Source organism: Salvelinus alpinus, chromosome 8, assembly GCF_045679555.1.
Source record: "Salvelinus alpinus chromosome 8, SLU_Salpinus.1, whole genome shotgun sequence".
NCBI classification, from domain to species: domain Eukaryota; kingdom Metazoa; phylum Chordata; class Actinopteri; order Salmoniformes; family Salmonidae; genus Salvelinus; species Salvelinus alpinus.
In genome coordinates this window covers 81,887,139-81,904,941 of record NC_092093.1, presented here as the reverse complement: position 1 = coordinate 81,904,941, position 17,803 = coordinate 81,887,139, and the positions used below count along the sequence as shown (strand labels likewise).

Here is a 17,803-nt window from a genome sequence, read left to right as displayed (position 1 = left end):
CGTGCATGTCTGAAGGTGAGGACTCACTCACTCTCCTCTGATCCCATCGACAGCCAGCATCCCCACGACCGCGAGAGAGGCCACTCACTCGCCAATCAATGACCACTCTTCTCTTCTCTATGTACCACCGGTAGAGAGTGGAGGCGGCAGAAGCTAATGGCTAAACTAATAGCACTAGCATTGACGAGCGGCACTCAAGTGGTGCTTGACTCGTCAACGGTCTTAGCATGGCTGTACAGTCCTATTGTAGTCATCTTTAATGGGCGCCGGTTGCGGTTGGTTCTATGCTAGCTACTGTTACTGACTGTTTAGATATTGATCCCCTACCACCACTGGTGTAGCCAGCACTGTTCTGTTCTAAGGTGCTGTTGTTTCAGGTGGTGGGTGTGGTGTTCATTCAGAAAGACCTCCGTTAAGCCTCCTCTCGTATTAGATGGCAGGAGGTGTGACGTATCAGTAAATTGGTGAGATTTAGAGAAGTGAGTCTCTGTAAGATGAATAGGTTGGTGGAACTGCCACTCTCCTTCTCCCTCTTCTCCTCCTCTCCCTCCCTCCCTCCCTTTTAGAGAAGACATTCTGTCTGTAGGATGAATAGGTTGGTGGACCTGCTTCTTCCTGTTAGAATGGTTGAGAGAGACTACTGCTTCCACACACACACACACACACACACTACCTCCTTCACACACTCACACACATCCTGCACACTGTGTGAAGGTGATGGCTCAGCCTACAATGGTGTACTAATTGCTGTCTGTGTGGGTCTCCTGGGAATGTGGGTGGCCATGGAGGAGCTGAACCGTGTGTGTGTGTGTGTGTGTGTGTGTGTGTGTGTGTGTGTGTGTGTGTGTGTGTGTGTGTGTGTGTGTGTGTGTGTGTGTGTGTGTGTGTGTGTGTGTGTGTGTGTGTGTGTGTGTACATAGGCGACTACAGAGAGAGAGAGAGAGCACCTCATTTCCACTTGTGAAAAAGACCAACACATCTCTTCACATAGCCTTTCAGACTTTGTCCCAAAGGGCACCCTATTCCCTATATAATAATGTGGTGGGTGCTTATATTTGTTCCAGGCCCCATAGGGGCCACCATTCCCTATAGTAATGCACTATGTAGGGAATAGGGAGCAATTTTGGACATAGGGCTCTGGTTTCTAAGAGGCTATTACTGCTTTATAGAATCTTCTGGAAGAAAGTAAAAGGACATATATGGAACCATTATGTCAGTGTAGGCTTTACGCGTGTGTACACCTGTGTGTATGTACACGTGTATGTATTGTGCAATTTATGTGCATGTGTTTTGGTATCAAAGCAGCCAGTACACATCTCTTAGAGAGGGAGAGGGAACGCCAAAGAGGGAGCAAGAGAGAGCATTGGCTACAAGGCATGCAGAACCCATCTTTGTAGAAAATTAATAGGAACAGACAGTTATAGATTCAAAGTGTCCCTTTTTTTATAACAGGGCTGCTTTCCAGTTAATGGAAGTGCTTTTAGAAGTCCCTTTGGATTGGAGAATGTATCAGGCCTGCACACCTGGGAGACTCCCAGACCGACCCTGAGAGAGAGCTCTGTATTTCTGTCTCTGCTAGGAGCAGGCTGGAGACGCTTGTGTCTTAAGTAGCCTGTGATTTGTGCCCACCGCAGAGAGAGAAAAGGCAGGGAGATGGAGAGAGCGGAGAGGCCGAGAGCGCCAGAGAAGAACAAAAAGTGATAGTAGGATAAGAGGTGGAAAGCAGGAAAGAGTCAGGGAAGCAATGAAAGCAGGGGAAAGGGAGATGAATAGAGGTAGCGTTTGTAATTGTTACTCTACAGTATTTGTGATGTGTAAAGCATGTGTGTGTGTTGCAGGAGTTTATCCTAAACCAGGATTGGAACGATCCTAAATCCCAGCTCCAACAGTGCTGCCTGACACTGCGCACGGAGGGCAAGGAGCCCGACATACCCCTCTACAAGTAAGCTACTGCTCCCTCCATACAACTTGTTCTCCTGCCCCCCCCCCCACATTAACCACACACAGGCAGCCTTGAACGGCTCCCCTAACAAGAACATAGTGAATGGATGTGCTGTGTTGTGTAAAGGTCTTTGTTGTTGGGATAAAAAGCACCACTTCCAAAGAAACCTGTTATTTGACAAAAGGTCAAGGGGCAAGTGCAGGTGTTGCTACACGTGGTCTGCCACTGCGAGTACGATCAGCTGTCCGTTCTGTCTCCCTGTAGCGCTGTCTTAGGCGTCTCACAATAAGGACATTTCAATTTATTGCCCTGCCACATCTGCAGTCCTCATGCCTCCTTGCAGCATACCTAAGGCACGTTCACGCAGATGAGCAGGGACCCTGGGCCTCTTTCTTTTTCTTCTTTTTCAGAGTCAGTATAAAGGCCTCTTTAGTGTCCTAAGTTTTCATCTGTGACCTTAATTGCCTACCGTCTGTAAGCTGTTAGTGTCTTAACAACCGTTCCACAGGTGCATGTTCATTAATTGTTTATGGTTCATTGAACAAGCATGGGAAACAGTGTTTAAACCCTTTACAATGAAGATCTGTGAAGTTATTTAGATTTTTACGAATTATCTTTGAAAGACAGGGTCCTGAAAAAGGAGTTTATATATATATATATATATATATATATATATATATATATATATATATATATATATATATATATATATATATATATATATATATATATATATATATATACAGTACCAGTCAAAAGTCTGGACATACCTAGTCATTCCAGAGTTTTTACTAATTTCTACATTGTAGAATAATAGTGAAGACATCAAAACTATGAAATAACACATATTGAATCATGTAGTAAGAAAGTGTTAAACAAATCAACATATTTTTTATATTTGAGATTCTTCATAGTAGCCACCCTTTGCCTTGATGACAGCTGGAATGACGTGGTCACCTGGAATGCATTTCAATTAACAGGTGCTCCTTGTTAAAAGTTAATTTATGGAATGTCTTGTTTTCCTAAATGCGTTTGAGCTAATCAGTTGTGTTGTGACAAGTTAGGGCTGGTATACAGAAGATACCTCTATTTGGTAAAAGACCATGTCCATATTATGGCAAGAAGAGGTCAAATTAGCAAAGAAAAACAGCAGTCCATCATTACATTAAGATGTGAAGGTCAGTGAATCCGGAAAATGTCAAGAACTTTTAAAGTTTCTTCAAGTGCAGTTGCGAAAACCAAGCGCTATGATGAAACTGGCTGTCATGAGGACCGCCACAAGAAAGGAAGACCCTGAGTTACCTCTGCTGCAGAGGATAAGTTCATTAGAATTAACTGCACCACAGATTGAAGCCCAAACAAATACTTCACAGAGTTCAAGTAACAGACACATCTCAACATCAACTGTTCAGAAGAGACTGCGTGAGTCAGTCCTTCATGGTTGAATTGCTGCAAGGAAACCACTACTAAAGGACCATACAAATCAATACGAACATACATATTATGTCTGTCTGTACTGTACTGAATGTGTGACCTGCTTGGAAGTGACAGCTGACTAATGCTTCCTCATATCCCCATTTCTCTGGTTTCTGCCGCTTTCAGAGAGATTCTAATTCCAAGTGACAGTTTTCACTGTCGAGGTTTGTTTCAGTATTCAGCAGGGCTGAAGAACCGTTAGTATTTGTTCGGAACATGCCACAGGCTTCTTCATTTGTAAGTGAGAAATATGATTGAATTATTGATGAAATGCCGTAAGTGACCACATTGCATTAAAAATTAATAGCACCCCTGAAATAAGTAAATTGTTTGTTAATAATTTAGGCTGTCGGTGTGTGGTTTATGCTAATGTTAACATTTTAGACATCTACAAGTGTTGTTTACTTGTACTCCCTTCTCCCTGCTGATATCTAACTAAAAATGGTGATGTCAAATGTATTTTTAAATGTTTCATATGATATGAATGTGATATCGTTTTCCATGACTTTCTCCCTGAGTTTGCTGGTTGCTCATGTATTTCTACGTAACACCAAAGCCTGCTGGGGACTGTCAGAGAGCATTATCATTCTTTTTTTTCTTTGTAGCAGAAGAACACACATACTTTAACCATCCAGAGATGATGGGTGGCCTTTTTATTGTTTAACTGTCCCTCAGATGGCTTCTGTACACTGTCAAACCACGCCCAGACGAATCAAAGTATTCTCCTGTATTTTCCTCTCTCTCTCTTTCATCTCTCTCCGGAGATGCATTATATTAGCTCCAAACGAAAATGTTTGTTGTCTTGTTCTTTTCCAGAAGGACGATACCAACATCGAGTGTCCTTGAGCTTTCTCACGTCTGTCATTATTTCTCGCTTGCTCCTTTTTTCCTCTCCGTCGCTCATCCCACTCTCCTTTTAATCCGTTTGCTGTAGGACCCTGCAGACAGTGGGGCCGTCTCACGCGCGAACCTACACTGTGGCTGTGTACTTCAAAGGAGAGAGAATAGGCTGTGGCAAGGGCCCAAGGTACGTAGACCCACCCATTAGGCCGAGTTAGGATGTGTCCCAAATGCCACCTTAGTCCCTATATAGTGCACTACTTTTTGACTACTTTTTGACTACTTTTTTTGGTTCTTGGTCAAAAGTAGTGCACTACACAGGGAATAGAGTGGCATCCGGGATGCAGTCTTCAGTGTGCACCGCTCTGCTCAATGCACGGCTAATGGGCTCTAGAAATAATGGCCATGTTTTATTGATGGTGTTTATTATAGCAATTAAGCTCTGTGGCTGTTCTATTGGGAGGGACTTTATGCGGAATGAAAATGAATCGATTCATTATTGAATTGACATAAATGGTATTATAGAAACATCATTTTGAGGAGGGGAAATGCCCTGTGAGAGCGAGAGATCGCACACAATGAGTCTCTCTCCAGAGCTAGCTTAGCTCTGGTCCAGGACATTAATGCGGTTTGCTAACGCTGAGCCTGCCTTCACTAACGCCCTGGACTAGAGCTAGGGCTAGCTGGGATGGCTGGGGAAATGCTCTGTGACAAAAAGAGAGTCCGCACACAGTGTGTCTTAAGTTGCGGCACAATAGGCACCCTGTTCCCTTCTGGTCAAATGTAATGCACTATGAAGGGAATAGGGTGCCATTTGAGACAGATTTTCTCCAGGGCTAGCTAGAGTTTTGTTTGGTTCTACCTGTGATGTTTCTCTTCAGAGGGATGGGGGGAAATGATGGGGAGGCTTTTATAAAGAACCGTAGGGTAAAGAAAATGTGAATCGCTGCGTGAAGGAAGACCCTTTCATAGAGGAGATAAAACCATTCTACTCAGCTTAAGAATAATACAAAATCCATCAAACATCTCTCACCCCTCTGCATTGAAAATCCCTCTCATGGCCCTCTTGAAAGAGCGCTCTCTGCCTCTAAGCTGGCGATAACTTTGTCCCCTCCATAGTATCTCTACCCAGCTTACTGTTTTATATTTACTAAACGTAAGCCCCGTTACCCCCCCCCCCTGACACTTGCCTATGATCACATAATATAATATTTACAGAGAGCAATACGGTAAACAGTGTACATGCTGAGAGAGCGCCTGGCCCAAAGGCTTAGCTACCTCTGTGAGATGTATGCATGGTGCTAGCTACCTGGGAGGCTTTGGAGAAAAACATTTTTATATAATCCTCTGTCATTGGCATGCTCTCAGACTACAGCATTTGAAAGGGATGTTTTGAATATGCTAAATACCTTTTCTTTCTTGTCCGTCTTTCCCCTCTTTTTTTTTTTTCTTCTTATTTGTTGATTTATTTTTTCTTCTCCTTTTCAATCCAGTATCCAACAGGCGGAGATGGGAGCTGCTATGGACGCACTGGAGAAATGTGAGTAGTTTGAAGAAGAAGTTGGAACCACCACTAAGTGTAATATGTTTAAGCCCTTCACATACATGTAGTACCCTGCTTTGGTTCTTTTGTTCAATATTAGCTTTGTCTTTTCAAATATTTTTCAAAATTACTGCCAAAGTGTAGTGGCCCGTCCAGTCATTTGAAGAGGTTTGAACCACCTCCTCGTGTTTAAGCCTTTCACAAATAGCATATACCCTGCTTTGGTGTCTTTTAAAATACGAAATGGCTGCCAAAGAGCTTTGGAGAGCGGTGGTCACTGCCCTGTCCAGTCGGTTGGCTGCTGGATACGGAGCATTAGCCTGTTTGAAGAGAAAGTCCAGAGCACAGCTAGCATGTGGCCTGGCCTGCTTGCATTATGGGCCAAGGATGCTAAGCTAACACCAGCTAAGGGCTCTCTGCCATGCTAATAGCCTTGGAGGACCTTGTTGAAGTCTCTGTTTGGTGTATTTAAAACAAAAGGGACAAAATGAGAATGGGCCTTGGTCTGTGTGTGAGACTTGTCTAATATGATCCCGGGTTCTTGAGCTGTGTAGTGCTGTGACTCACATCTTAGGGCATAGGGTTCCATTTTGGAAGCAGACTATTTAGAACCCTATGTAACAATTCACCAATATGCATCGGTTGCTGGTTTAAATGTTTAAGATATGAGTGCATCGGTCTGCGGGACCCCAAACCCATCCAAATGTAGCATGATTCGGTCAGAATATCCATTCAAATGTTACGAATCGCTGGTTCACTAAAATGTTTTACTCAATTACTCAAATGACTTTCTATCTTCTGAAAATACCTAATCTTTTGTGACAACTATGCAGTCGACAACTCTCCTTCAGTGTCGGACTAAGCATGTAATTATGTTGACAGTCATTGATCTACAAGTCATTTTGCATGCCGATCAACCCCAGGCAATATCAGTAGCCTAGACAAATTGCGCGCTGCGCGTTTCTTCGCTCACTGACAAAGGAGAGGTAGGCCTATTACTGATCTGGCATTCACCAATCTGACAGTCTGCGTGTGATTTTCAGCTTTCAAAAGATTGTAAAATGACTTGCGCAATATTTGACTTTATTCTTTGCGTGATAACAAATGTAATTTGCGAGGTAATTTTTATCAAATGTGCTGTTTACAATTGTGTTTTACTGGATCGGGGCTTACATTAGATTTTATTTAGATTGTTCACGTTTACCATCACAAATAGTTCTGGTAGTTTTGCTTGAAACAATTTGTTTCAGACCCCTTGACTACTACATTTTATTTTGTAACAGCCTTATTCTAAAATGGATTAAATAAATGAAACATCCTCATCAATCTACACAATACCCCATAATAACAAAGCGAAAACAGGTTGATAGAAATGTTTGCAAATGTATAAAGAAAAAAAAAATAGGGAAAGGGAGATACCTAGTCAGTTGTACAACTGAATGCCTTCAACTGAAATGTCTTCTGCATACCTTATTTACGTAAGTATTCAGTCCCTTTCCTATGAGACACGAAATTGAGCGCAGGTGCACATGTTTCCATTGATCATCCTTGAGATGTTTCTACAACTTGATTGCAATCCACCTGTGGTAAATTCAATTGATTGGACATGATTTGGAAAGGCACACACCTGTCTATATAAGGTCCCACAGTTGAGAAGTGCATGTCCGAGCAAAAACCAAGCCATGAGGTCGAAGGAATTGTCCGTAGAGCGCCGAGACAGGATAATGTCGCGGGACAGATCTGGGGAATGGTACCAAAAAATTTCTGCAGTATTAAAGGTCCCCAAGAACACGGTGGCCTCCATCATTCTTAAATGGAAGAATGGAACCACCAAGAAATTGGAGCCACCAAGACTCTTCGATTTCTCAGTCTGGCTGCCCGGCCAAACTGAGAAATCGGGGGAGATGGGCCTTGGCAGGGAGGTGACCAAGAACCCAAAGGTCACTCTGACAGAGCTCTAGTCCCTTTGTGGAGATGGGAGAACCTTCCAGAAGGACAACCATCTCTCCAGCAATCCACCAATAGGGCCTTTATGATAGTGGCCAGAAGCCACTCCTTAGTAAAAGGCACATGACAGCCCGCTTTAAGTTTGCTAAAAGGCACCTAAAGACTCTCAGACCATGAGAAACAAGATTTTCTGGTCTGATGAAACCCAGATTGAACTCTTTGGCCTGAATGCCAAGCATCACGTGTGGAGGAAATCTGGCACCATCCCTACATTGAAGCATGGTGGTTGCAGCATCATGCTGTGGGGATGTTTTTCAGCGACCGGGACTGGGATACTAGTCAGGATAGAGGGAAAGATGAATGGAGCAAAGTACAGAGATCCTTTATGAAAACCTGCTCCAGAGCGCTCAACCTCAGACTGGGGTGAAGGTTCAACTTCCAACAGGACAACGACCCTAAGCACACAGCCAAGACAACGCAGGAGTGGTTTTGGGACAAGTCTCTGAATGTCCTTGAGTGGCCCAGCCAGAGCCCGGACTTGAACCCGATCGATCATCTCTGGAGAGTCCTGATAAAAGCTGTGCAGCGACACTCCCCATCCAACCTGACAGAGTTTGAGAGGATCTGCAGAGAAGAATTGGAGAAACTCCCCAAAAATAGAGAGGTGCCAAGCTTGTGGCGTCGTACCCAAGAAGACTCGAGGCTGTAATCGCTGCCAAAGGTGCTTCAACAAAGTACTGATTAAAAGGTCTGAATACTTATGTAAATATAATATTTAATTAAAAAATATATATATTAATTAGCTAACATTTCTAAACTAGTTTTTGCTTTGTCATTATTGGATATTGTGTGTAGATTGAGAAAATAAAACAATTTAATCAATTTTAGAAAAAAGCTGTAACCTATCAAGATGTGGAAAAGGCAAGGGGTCTGAATAATTTCCAAAGGCACTGTATGTGGTCATTTTTAGACAGAAATATATTTTCAATCACTTTTGCTACCCTCACTGCATGGTCGACGCAGGAGAAGCGTTGTCTATTTTAATATCGAAGAATATTTCACTTTCTCTGGTCATAGGAACAACATGAATTTGTGCATGAAGCAGATGCGGTGCGACTTGAGTTTCGCCATCAGGTGGAAGACTGTGTTCCCTCTCTCTGGTCAGTCTCACCGGAGGAAAGGAAGGAGAGAGCAGGGACCGTGAGAGGCGGACCCTCTGCCTCTTTCTCCCTCCCTCCTCTGAGACGTTTTTTCATAACTGGGAACTCGGAAATCTCTGACTTCCGACTTCAGTGCGTTCAAGACAACTTCAATACAATTGGGAATTTTTTGGGGAACGGGCATCCAAATCGGAACTCCAAGTCAGAAGTTCAGGCATCTTTCTAGATAGAGCTCTGACTTTCCGACCTGAAGATCACTGACATCATGATTTGACCTTGTTTTTTTTGTTAGTTTTTTTAGTAAACGGTTGTCTTGAAAGCGTCATGACCACCAGATGCAGTCCAGTAAAATAATAAAAATAATAATTTGCAAATGATTTCTATTTATGCTCAGCTATGCCTCGCAAGTGCTACACCAACTGAGCTATTTTGTTATCAACGCTCGAGTTTTGAAATATAATATTGTCTGAGGAGCAATATTTGCTGGCCAGGCATAAAGCCAACATGCTGTGATAATGAATTAGGCCTACTGCACAAACCTCATTCCTACAGAACTGTTTTGATTAGGTTAATGTAAAAAAATATGTATATCATGTTTAAAAAAAATCTGAGCTGTAGATCTTGGCTTGCTTTTTGACTAAGGATGTGATCTTGTTGACCGCTGGTCTAAACCATTCAATTATGATGCGGGGGTGAAATTCAAAGTTGTACTTTATATTCTTTGGCTATGTCATAGCAATTTTTTAAAGATAAATATTGATACAATTCTAGCTCTAACACTTTCAATCTGCAAAAATGATACATTAATTAGTGGGTGATGGTGATTTCAGATCAAAAGTGAGGGGGGGGGGGGGGGCTCATTTGCGTTGCCTCATTCACTGCCAGGTAAAACACAATTATAGGCTCTCAGAACCTGATATGAAAAAAAATCCCCGTCATCATCATCCCCATACACCAATCACCTCCTCCGAAACTCTGCATATCTATGTGCATGTGTAATGCATTAGTTTGAATACATTGAGAGTTAGGTGTGTGTGGACCAGTAACACATTAATCAACAGTACAATTTGTTCCTCTTCACCTGACCTAATTAGCGGGTAGCTGGGAGAAGCCAGCCTTGCTGGATTACGGAGGAAGTAGGCGAAGTTGCGAAGGTCACTAAGGTCAAAGATTTGATTTGGTTTCGGCCTGCAAATGAGTCCCCTAGCGGCCTGTGATTGATACTGTTTGGGCATTCAAACCCTCGCTTTTATGAAACATTAGTGTCTTAGTGTGTTTTTTTTTTTTTACAACCCCCCCTTCCCTCCTTATCTGGAGGCGTAGAGAAGAGATGCTCTCTCTCCCTCTCTCAATCCCCCCTCTCCTCCAATTCTTAATTCTCTCCATTCTCTCTCCCCTGTGTAATGCCCCTGTCATAGTGATTGATAGATGCTCATTACTAGTAAATGAACATTTCCCTCCTCATAAATTGCCGTTTCATGTGACTAGTTTAGCGATACCTCCTGAAAAGGTCAGTTCATTTAAAATCATCTCCCTGCAAAGCCTCTTCCTCTCCCTCCATCAGACATTACAAACTGTCCAGGTCTGCATCCCAAATGATACCCTATGCCATTCATTGCCTTCAGAAAGTATTCACACCCTTTGACTTTTTCCGCATTTTGTTGCCACAGCCTTAATTTAAAATGGATTAAATTGAGATGTTTTGATACTAGCCTACACACAATATCCCATAATGTCAAAGTGGAATTATGTTTTGTATTTCTTTTTACACATTAATTAAAATGTGTAAAATGTCTTGAGTCAATAAGTATTCAGCCCCTTTGTTATGGCAAGCCTAAATAAGTTCAGGAGTAAAAATGTGTTTAACAAGTCACATTTTATTTTTTACATTTAACCTTTATTTAACTATGCAAGTCAGTTAACTTATTCTTATTTACAATGACGGCCTACACCGGCCAAACCCAGACGACGCTGGGCCAATTGTGCGCTGCCCAATGGGACTCCCAATTATGGCCGATTTTTTTATTTAACCTTTATTTAACTAGGCAAGTCAGTTAAGAACACATTCTTATTTACAATGACGGCCTAGGAACATTGGGTTAACTGCCTTGTTCAGGGGCAAAACGACATTGTTTTACCTTGTAAGCTTAGGGATTCGATCTAGCAACCTTTCGGTTACTCGTCCAACGCTCTAACCACTAGGCTACCTGCCGCCCAAAATACATGATACAGCCTGGATTCGAACCAGGGTGTCTCTAGTGACGCCTCTAGCACTGAGATGTGGTGCCTTAGACTGCTGTGCCACTCGGGAGCCCATAAAGTTGCATGGACTCACTCTGTGTGCAATAATGGGGTTTTAAATGATTTTTTAATGATTACCTCGTCTCAGTACCTCACACAATTGTCTGTAAGGTCCCTCAGTCGAGCAGTGAATTTCAAACACAGATTCAACCACTAAGACCAGGGAGGTTTTCCTATGCCTTGCAAAGAAGGGCACCTATTGGTGGATGGGTAAAATTAAAAAGCAGTCATGAAATATCCCCTTGAGCATGGTGATGTTATTAATTACACTTTCGATGATGTATCAATAAACCCAGTCACTACAAAGATGAGGAAGGAAACCGCTCAAGGATTTCACCATGAGGCCAGTGGTGACTTTAAAACAGTTTCAGAATTGAATGGCTGTGATAGGAGAAGTGGGGATGGATCAACAACGTTTACTTACTCCACAGTACTAACCTAATTGACAGAGTGAAAAGAAGGAAGCATGTACTGAAACAAAATATTCCAAAACATGCACCTGCTTGCAATACGGCTCTAAAGTAAAACTACAAAAATGTGGAAAAGAAATGAACGTTATGTTTTGAATGCAAAACGTTATGTTTGGGGCAAATACAACACATGACTGAGTAGTACCACTCATCATTTTCAAGCTTGGTGGCTACATCATGTTATAGGTATGCTTGTCATCTGCAATTACTAGGGAGTTATTTTATTTAAAAAATTAACGGAATAGAGCTAAGCAAAATCCGAGAGCAAAAACCTGGTCTGCTTTCCATCAGACACTGGGAGACACAGTCACATTTCAGCAGGACAATATCCTAAAACACATTGCCAAATATACACTGGAGTTACTTACCAAGACGACATTGAATGTTCCTGAGTGGCCTAGTTACAGTTTTGACTTGAATTGGCTTGATAATCTATGGCAAGACTTGAAAATGGCTGTCTAGCAATGATCAATAACCGAATTGACAGAGCTTAAAGAATGTTTTAAAGAATAATGTGCCAGTGCTGTACAATCCAGGTGTGCAAAGCTCATAGAGACTCACAACTGTAATTGCTGCCAACGGTGATTGTAACGTATTGACTCACGGGGTTGAGTACTTATCTAATCAAGATATTTTTTCTTCCACTTTGACTTTTAAAGTATTTTGTGTAGATTCTTAACAAATGACAATTAAATCCATTTTAATCCCACTTTTTGTAACAACAAAATGGGGGGAAAGCCAACATACTTTCTGAAGACACTAGGGAATTAGTAGGGTGCCATTTTGGTTAGGGCTGCGTTGGACAGTTTTTTCCCCCCTTTCCCAATAAAGCTAGCTACTTGCTGAGAGAGACAGCGAGGCTCTCACTACAGTACGACTGAGACATGGAATGTGTTTAATGGCCCAGTGCAGTCAAAATCCAGTTTTTCTTGTGTTTTGTATCATATTGTACAGCAGCTGATAAAACTGTAACATTGGAAAGGTGTGAAGACGTTGGATCAGTGTTATTTCCTGATAGTGGCCGGGAGGGCTGGGCGATTTGGACAAAATGTCACGTTACAATAAGTTTCTTATTTGTGACGGTATGTTTCTGAATAATGAAAGTTTTAAGTATGTTTTTAAAAGAAGTGCATGACAATAGAAGTGCAACAAATGAATTCTACGTGATTTTAAATTGGCATTCTTTGTTTTGTTGGTTTAATGCTCGACAAAACTGATAGTAAAAGTAGTCCAATTTGTAAAAAAATTCGTTTATTTCGCAATTTATCAAAATATCGTTCTAAACGATATTGTACAAATCTACAGTGCCTTCAGAAAGTGTTCATACCCCTTGATTTATTCCACATTGTTATAGCCTGAATTCAAAATTGATTCAATGTATTTTCTCACCCATCTACACACTAATGACAAAGTACATTTTTTGAGGGGGAAATGTATGCAAATGTATTGAAAATTATATGTAGAAATATCTCATTTACATAAGAATTCACACCCCTGAGTCAATACTTAGTAGAAGCACCTTATAGCAGTAATTATAGATGTGAGTCTTTCTGGGTAAGTCTCTAAGAGCATTCCACACCAGGATTGTGCAATATTTGCCCATTATTTTTTTCAAAATTCTTCAAGCTCTGTCAAATATTTTGTTAATCGTTGTTAGATGTCCTTTTTCAGGAGTTACCGTAGATTTTAATCAGAACTGTAGCTCTGCCACTCCAGGAACATTCACTGTCTTCTTGGTAAGCAACTCCAGTGTAGATTTGGCCTTGTGTTTTAGGTTATTGTCCTGCTGAAACAGGAATTCATCGCCCAGTGTCTGGTGGAAAGCAGACTGAACCAGGTTTTCCTCTAGGATTTTGCCTGTGCTAAGCTCCATTCAGTTTATTTTTTTATCCTTGAAAAACTCCCCAGTTCTCAACGATTACAAGCATACAAGCATACAAAATATGGAGAGTGGTACTCAGTACTGTGTTGTATTGTATTTTCCACAAACATAACACTTTGTATTGCTTTGCCACATTTTTTCCAGTATTATTTTAGTCAGGATGCATGTTTTTGAATATTTGTATTCTGTACAGGCTTCCTTCTTTTCACTCTGTCAATAAGTTTAGTATTGTGGAGTAACTACAATGTTGTTGATCCATCCAACTCTTAACTGTTTTAAAGTCACCTTTGGCCTCATGGTGAAATCCCTAAGCAGTTTCCTTCCTCTATGGCAACTGAGTTAGGAAGTACTCCTGTATCTTTGTAGTGACCGGGTGTATTGATACACCATTCGAAGTGTAATTAATAACTTCACCATGCTCAAAGGGATATGCAGGTGCCCTTCTTTGCAAGGCATTGGAAAACCTCCATGGTCTTTATGGTTGAATCTGTGTTTGAAACTAAAGGACCATACAGTTAATTGTATTTGTGGAGTACATAGTCATAAAAAAATTGTTAAACACTATTATTGCACACAAAGCGAATCCTATTATGTGACTTAAGAAAATGTACTTATTAAGGCTTGCCATAACAAAGGGGTTGAATACTTATTGACCCAAGACATTTCAAGGCCTTCTTTGGTATCGAGCCGCTTTAGAGTGAAATTAAGTTTTTGTTCAAACCGTACGACCGCCCAGCCCCCCCCCCCCATTTCCCCCCTGACAGGCAGCTTAAACGCAGCAGAAGAGAAGTAAAGAGGTAAGAGAGACAGAGCTGTGCTCAGCGCTCGCTCAGACAGCTCATTAAAGAGAAATGGGCCCAATATTTGGTGTTCGTTACGCTGTAGAGATCCGCTGCTGGCTCCAGGGATTCTCATTTTATTAATTGATGGCCTCTCATTTTGACAATCTCCTGCCTGTATCTGTCGAGGCAGAATTAAATGTTAACCAAGGCCTGAACTAGAGGAGGGGGCGCAAACAGAGCTAAGGCTGAGACTGTTAGGTAGGAGGAAGAGGGGAAAGGAGAGTTGAGAGAGAGAGCCTCACACACCTCGGCCCTGAAAGGTCGGAGAACATGAAATATACATAGGGAGACGAGTTAACCATTCATCAACACAACGCTCATCCTTTTTTTGGAGCAGCCGGAGATAGTTTTGTTCTCTCTTTATCTCTTTCACTCATCTGATATCACACGCTTTCTCTGTCTCCATTTCTCACCCTCTTCCCATCTCTCTCTCTCTCATGCGCTCTCTCTCTCGCTCTCTCTCTCTCTCTCTCTCTCATGCTCTCTCTCTCTCATGCTTTCTCTCTCTCTCATGCTCTCAATCTATTCCTCTCTCCTTTATGCTCTTACTCTTGCTCTTTTTCTCTCTCTCGTGGTCTTTCAATCTCTTTTCTTTATCACCACCACTTCATTTCATACTCTGTCCCCCCTGCAGCTGCATGTTTCCTAAACAATGCTGTTTCTTCTCCTGAATACGACAGGAAATAGTCTCTGGATGTGTCCCAGATGGCTTCCTATTCCACATATAGTGCATTACTAAGTAGGCTTTGGCTGGTAGCGAGCAGGGAGGGGACTAGATTCTCTCTTCTCAGCTGTCACTAAACCCTTAATCTCTTGGTAAAGGCTTCTGTGAATGCATAACAAGTACAATACAGTATGAAGGGTGGATGGGTGGATGAAGGATCTGAATGTACTGCTTCTGTGTGTGTTTATTTATTTGCTCCCCTTGGCAAGACAGGGAGGTAGGGTCTAGACAAAGATAGATCCAGTGTTCGTGTTGGGTAGCTAACAGATGTTGTGGTTGGCCTATAGGTGATATGTATTCAGTCTGCTCGTACTAAAGCCGAAGCTTAGTGCTGGAGCGAGAATTCCCCCATCCACGTCGATGGGGCCGAGGTGGAGAGGGTCAAAAGCTTCAAGTTCCTCGGTGTGCACATCACTGATAACCTGAAATGGTTCATCCATTGGTTAAGGTGTCAACAGCGCCTTTTCAACCTCGGGAGGCTAAAGAAATTTGACATGGCCCCTAAGACCCTCACAAACCTCTACAGATACACCATTGAGAGCATTCTGTCAGGCTGTGTCACCGCAGTGCTCTCAAGAGTCGTGTGGTCAGCCCGACGCATTACCCTCGGCACACTGCCTGCCCTCCAGGACATCTTCAACACCCGGTGTCACAGGGAGAACCAAGAAGATCATTAAGGACCTCAGCAACCCGAGCCACGGCCTGTTCACCCCGCTACCATCTAGAAGACGTAGACAGCACAGGCGCATCAAGGCTGGGACCGAGAGACTGAGAAACAGCTTCTATCTACAGGCCATCAGACGGTTAAACAGTCACCGCTAACCTTAGTTCAGCGGTTCCCAAACTAGGGGTGATATGCTAATGAGGTCGTGGCAGAATTTCCCGTATAACATAAATCTATTATACATATATACAAAAAAAAAGATGTACTATAATATTTTCTTTATCTCAAAATCATTAATGTGGTTAACCTTAAAAATCTAAATGAAAATTATTCAAATCTAAAAGGCCCTTAGATTATGGGAAAGGCTGTACTTGACCGGTGCACTTGAATCATTCCCACGGTGAATGGCTAGGCCTGCTACGCTATGAAACCAAACACTACTGCAGAGACTTTGATATTACCGAAGGCAATTGATGTTGTGGAAACAATGTGGGGAGGCACAGAAACTCACATCGGATAACAATGTTAAACACATAATTTATGCTATTGCCAGCAGTCAAGAGGAAACTCTGACTGAACGACTCTAGCTTATGCCCTCCAAATGGACATTAACCGTGAGGGCCAAGATGCCCATTCATTGACTTTTGTTCGCTATACATGTCGGGGGATGCTGTTCACAAATACATTGTTCTGTCTCACGATTTCTGAGCATGAAACGGCATATGGGAAGTTCAGTGTGCTGCCTGGCTAGATTGGACGAAAAACAGATTCCATATGGGATTGAACGGTGGGCTTTTGCTCAGATGGGGCGCCATCTATCACGGGATGGCGGGCAGGCCAAAAGGACTCGGAAGGGAAGAATACCCTGCCGTCTCCCTCTGAGCATTGATGCCGAGTTCAAAACAAATCGGAACTCTGAACTCGGAAAATCTCGGACTTCCGTCTTCAGTGCGTTCAAGACAACTGGGAACTCGGCGAGAATCAAACTAGGAATTCCACGTCGGGCCTCTTTCTAGTGCTCTGCCTCTGACTTTCCAACCTAAAGATCACTAACATCATGATTTTACCTCATATATTTCCAAGTTCCCAGGTGTCTTAAAAGCACCATAAAACTTATGGCAGGCTACCCTTGGCCAGCTGATATTTGTGAAGCTGGATTCAGTGCTCTGGTCTGCATTAAAACCAGATATCGATCCAGGTTGGATGTGACGACAAATATGAGGGGGGGGGGGCGCTGTCGACCAGGCCCACTGACTTTGAGAAGCTCTGACGCGACATGCATCTAGCACACCTATCTCATTAGTGGTGGTGAGATAAGAGACATGTCAGACTCATTTGCAATTGACTGCCCCACATTAAAAGTATTTGATGGTGAGTTAAGACAATCAGAAATAATGTTGGATTTTTTTATTTTATTGACTGCCATAGCCAAAAATAAAAAAGTTAAATTCTGTAATTAACAGCAAATGTTTTCACATGGGTGGGGATGTGAGAATTTTCAGTTAACAGAATAGGGGCATGGGCCAAAAAAGTTTGGGAACCGCTGCCTTAGTCACTGTTCTAGCCGGCTACCACCCGGTACTCTACCCTGCACCTTAGAGACTGTTGCCGTATGTACAGTTGAAGTCGGAAGTTTACATACACCGTAGCCAAATACATTTAAACTCAGTCCTGACATTTAATCCTAGTAAAAATTCCCTGTTTTAGGTCAGTTAGGATCACCACTTCATTTTAAGTTTACATACACTCAATTACCATTTGGTAGCATTGCCTTTAAATTGTTTAACTTGGGTCAAACGATTCGGGTAGCCTTCCACAAGCTTCCCACAATAAGTTGGGTGAATTTTGGCCCATTCCTCCTGACAGAGCTGGTGTGACTGAGTCAGGTTTGTTGGCCTCCTTGCCCGCACACGCTTTTTCAGTTCTGCCCACAAGGGCTTTGTGATGGCCACTCCAATACCTTGACTTTGTTGTCCTTAAGCCATTTTGCCACAACTTTGGAAGTATGCTTG

At 42.4% G+C, this 17,803-nt stretch overlaps 1 protein-coding gene across 4 annotated transcripts in view; it reads left to right on the top strand.

The window, feature by feature from the left end:
* drosha (drosha ribonuclease III) overlaps positions 1-17,803 on the top strand; it is a 128,372-nt gene that overhangs the window by 104,278 nt on the left and 6,291 nt on the right. For all 4 annotated transcript variants that reach the window (XM_071415214.1, XM_071415211.1, XM_071415213.1 and 1 more), the window contains 3 exons: positions 1,839-1,942; positions 4,353-4,445; positions 5,752-5,798. In XM_071415214.1, coding sequence (XP_071271315.1) covers positions 1,839-1,942; positions 4,353-4,445; positions 5,752-5,798 — 244 coding nt within the window. The remainder of the gene's footprint in view (positions 1-1,838; positions 1,943-4,352; positions 4,446-5,751; positions 5,799-17,803) is intronic.